Source organism: Drosophila montana, unplaced genomic scaffold (assembly GCF_035044405.1).
Source record: "Drosophila montana isolate Dmon_TW-CO22-7 unplaced genomic scaffold, ASM3504440v1 contig_3083_1, whole genome shotgun sequence".
Lineage (NCBI taxonomy): Eukaryota > Metazoa > Arthropoda > Insecta > Diptera > Drosophilidae > Drosophila > Drosophila montana.
Genome location: NW_026997957.1, coordinates 110,216 through 112,440, shown reverse-complemented (window position 1 = coordinate 112,440; position 2,225 = coordinate 110,216). Strand labels below are relative to the sequence as shown.

Genomic DNA, 2,225 nt, shown 5'->3' with positions numbered 1-2,225 from the left:
TTCTTTGGTTTTAGCTTCCCTTAGAAATACATCTCCAAATTTGATAAATATCGATGTCGCGAGCTAATAACAAAGTGACGCTTGACTTCGATAAATATCGATTTTGAATAAGAGCCCTATTTTACCCCTCTAAGCAAAATACGTCTATTCCAGAGACCCTAAGAGTTTGCCTCTTCCAATTTAGTTATAGTTTCCCTTTAAAATACGTAGCATAAGCTTGCGATAATAGCCATCTTTCGCCAAAATCGATTAATATCAAAGTCGCGATAAATATCGATTTAGTTTAAGATTTTACCCTTCTACGCAAACAAGTTGATCCCAGAGAATCTAAGAGCTAGATACCTGCACTAATTCCCATATTTCTCCAATATCGATTAATATCGAAGTCTCGAAGATTAGAAATGAGACTCTTAATTTGACACTTTGTTCGGAGAGACCCTAAGAGCCAGACACTTTCAATTTGGCTTTAGCTTCAACAAAAGCATACTTAAAAATAAATGTGGGATCATTTGCTTAACCATGCAAAACCTATATTTATCGATCTTAAGCATCGCTTTGTTATTATTTCGAAGATTGGAAGAGCTTGAGACTCAAAATTTGGCATAGTATACAAAATCCAAGAATATTTCACTTTCAAATTTCTTCCACTTGTTGTTTATTTTATATTTTCTAAAAAGAACATTAAACATCAATTCTTGAGATAGAAATCGTTTAAATGCTGAAACTGAAATAAAATAAAGTTCAACTAATATTCAATTAAATATTTTCATTGAATATCCTGGCCAGTCCCATATGGCTTTTCAGCCCTGGCACAACTCCTTTGTATGCTTCTTCCTGCCCGGCTCGCATTTGCCAGGGGATGTTCGTGTTGAATATTTCAAAGTTTTGTATTTTATAATTGGTTTATGGCCTTTGTGTGAAGGAAGCCGCATTTCAATTGCTTTTTTTTTACGCAAAACCCAATCAAATTACCAAAAGGCCGACGCACGTGCCAAATGCGATTTACAACAATAAAAAAAAAAACAGAAAAAAAGGTGGCCCACTAAACGCCAGAGCCAAGTCGAGCCAAGTCGATGTCGATGTCAACGTCGCGCCGTCAGCTATGCCCGCTGCATTTGTAAGCGCAACCTTCGGTCGAGGCCCCTCTCGGGGGGATGCGTCATGTCTCTTGGAGCGACTATAAAAAGCCAGCAGCTGGCCAAAAACCATATCAAACAACGCTCACAGCTTCAAGTGTCAACAAGCCAAAACAACCAAAACAACCAAAACAACCAAACATGAAATTCGTAAGTATCTCCCAGTTCCTGCTCCTGCTCCAGTTCCAGTTGCATCTTCAATTGTTGAATCTTCCGTAGTTCGCCGTCTGCTTCTTCGCTGTTGTGGCTGTGGCTGCTGCCAAGCCCGGCATTGTGGCTCCTTTGGCCTACACCGCACCAGCTGTCGTCGGCAGCGCCGCCTACGTGGCACCCTATGCCTCCAGCTACACCGCCCACCAGGTGGCCCATAGCGCCGCCTTCCCAGCTGCCTACACCGCCGCCTATACCGCTCCAGTTGCTGCCGCCTACACCTCACCTATTGCCGCCGCCTACAGCTCACCTATTGCCGCCGCCTACTCCGCTCCCATTGCTGCCGCCTACAGCTCACCCTTTGCCGCCGCCTACACCTCGCCCTTTGCTGCACCCATCGCCCGCTATGCCGCAGCTGCTCCGCTGGCGTACAGCGCGCCCGTCGCTGCGCCCGTGCTGCTGAAGAAGTGAAGCGCTCAAATGTGACCAATTCTTGACATTCTCTCTGGTGTAAATAAAGATTTGTACATATAGTATATACATCCGCAAAAGCCAACTACACTAAATTAGTTAATCAAAATGGACTCTGAGCTGGGCTGCAGCTTTAAGTTAATGCCCGGCTGGGCTCGGATCACGCCTCAATGTGCTTTGCCTGGCAACAGTTTTGTAAAGGGTTGAGGATTGGAGTGGGGGTTGGGCAGCATTTGCTGTATACCCTGTATCTGGGAACTAGCAGGGTAGAGGTAACAGATAGAAGTCGGCATATCTTCCATATATCCCGATAGAGTTTAAATATTCCAATATTTGTTCTTTAATATCAGGCTTAGAAATGGTTTTTTATCGATTACCCCACAATAGTTAGGGTATCATGCAGTCTATAAGAGAAAGGGTCTACAATTTCGGTTCATTCGGGTGTCGTAGCCACAATATTTTGATTAT

General features: G+C 43.7%; 1 protein-coding gene across 1 annotated transcript; it reads left to right on the top strand.

Moving 5' to 3' along the window:
* The first annotated feature begins 1,234 nt into the window (after nt 1-1,234).
* On the top strand, nt 1,235-1,837 carry LOC135430799 (as-peptide 126). Its single transcript, XM_064685597.1, has 2 exons — nt 1,235-1,286; nt 1,356-1,837. Exons 1-2 carry the CDS (start codon nt 1,278-1,280, stop codon nt 1,755-1,757), a joined length of 411 nt encoding a protein of 136 aa, XP_064541667.1. The 5' UTR covers nt 1,235-1,277; the 3' UTR covers nt 1,758-1,837.
* The last annotated feature ends 388 nt before the right edge of the window (nt 1,838-2,225 follow it).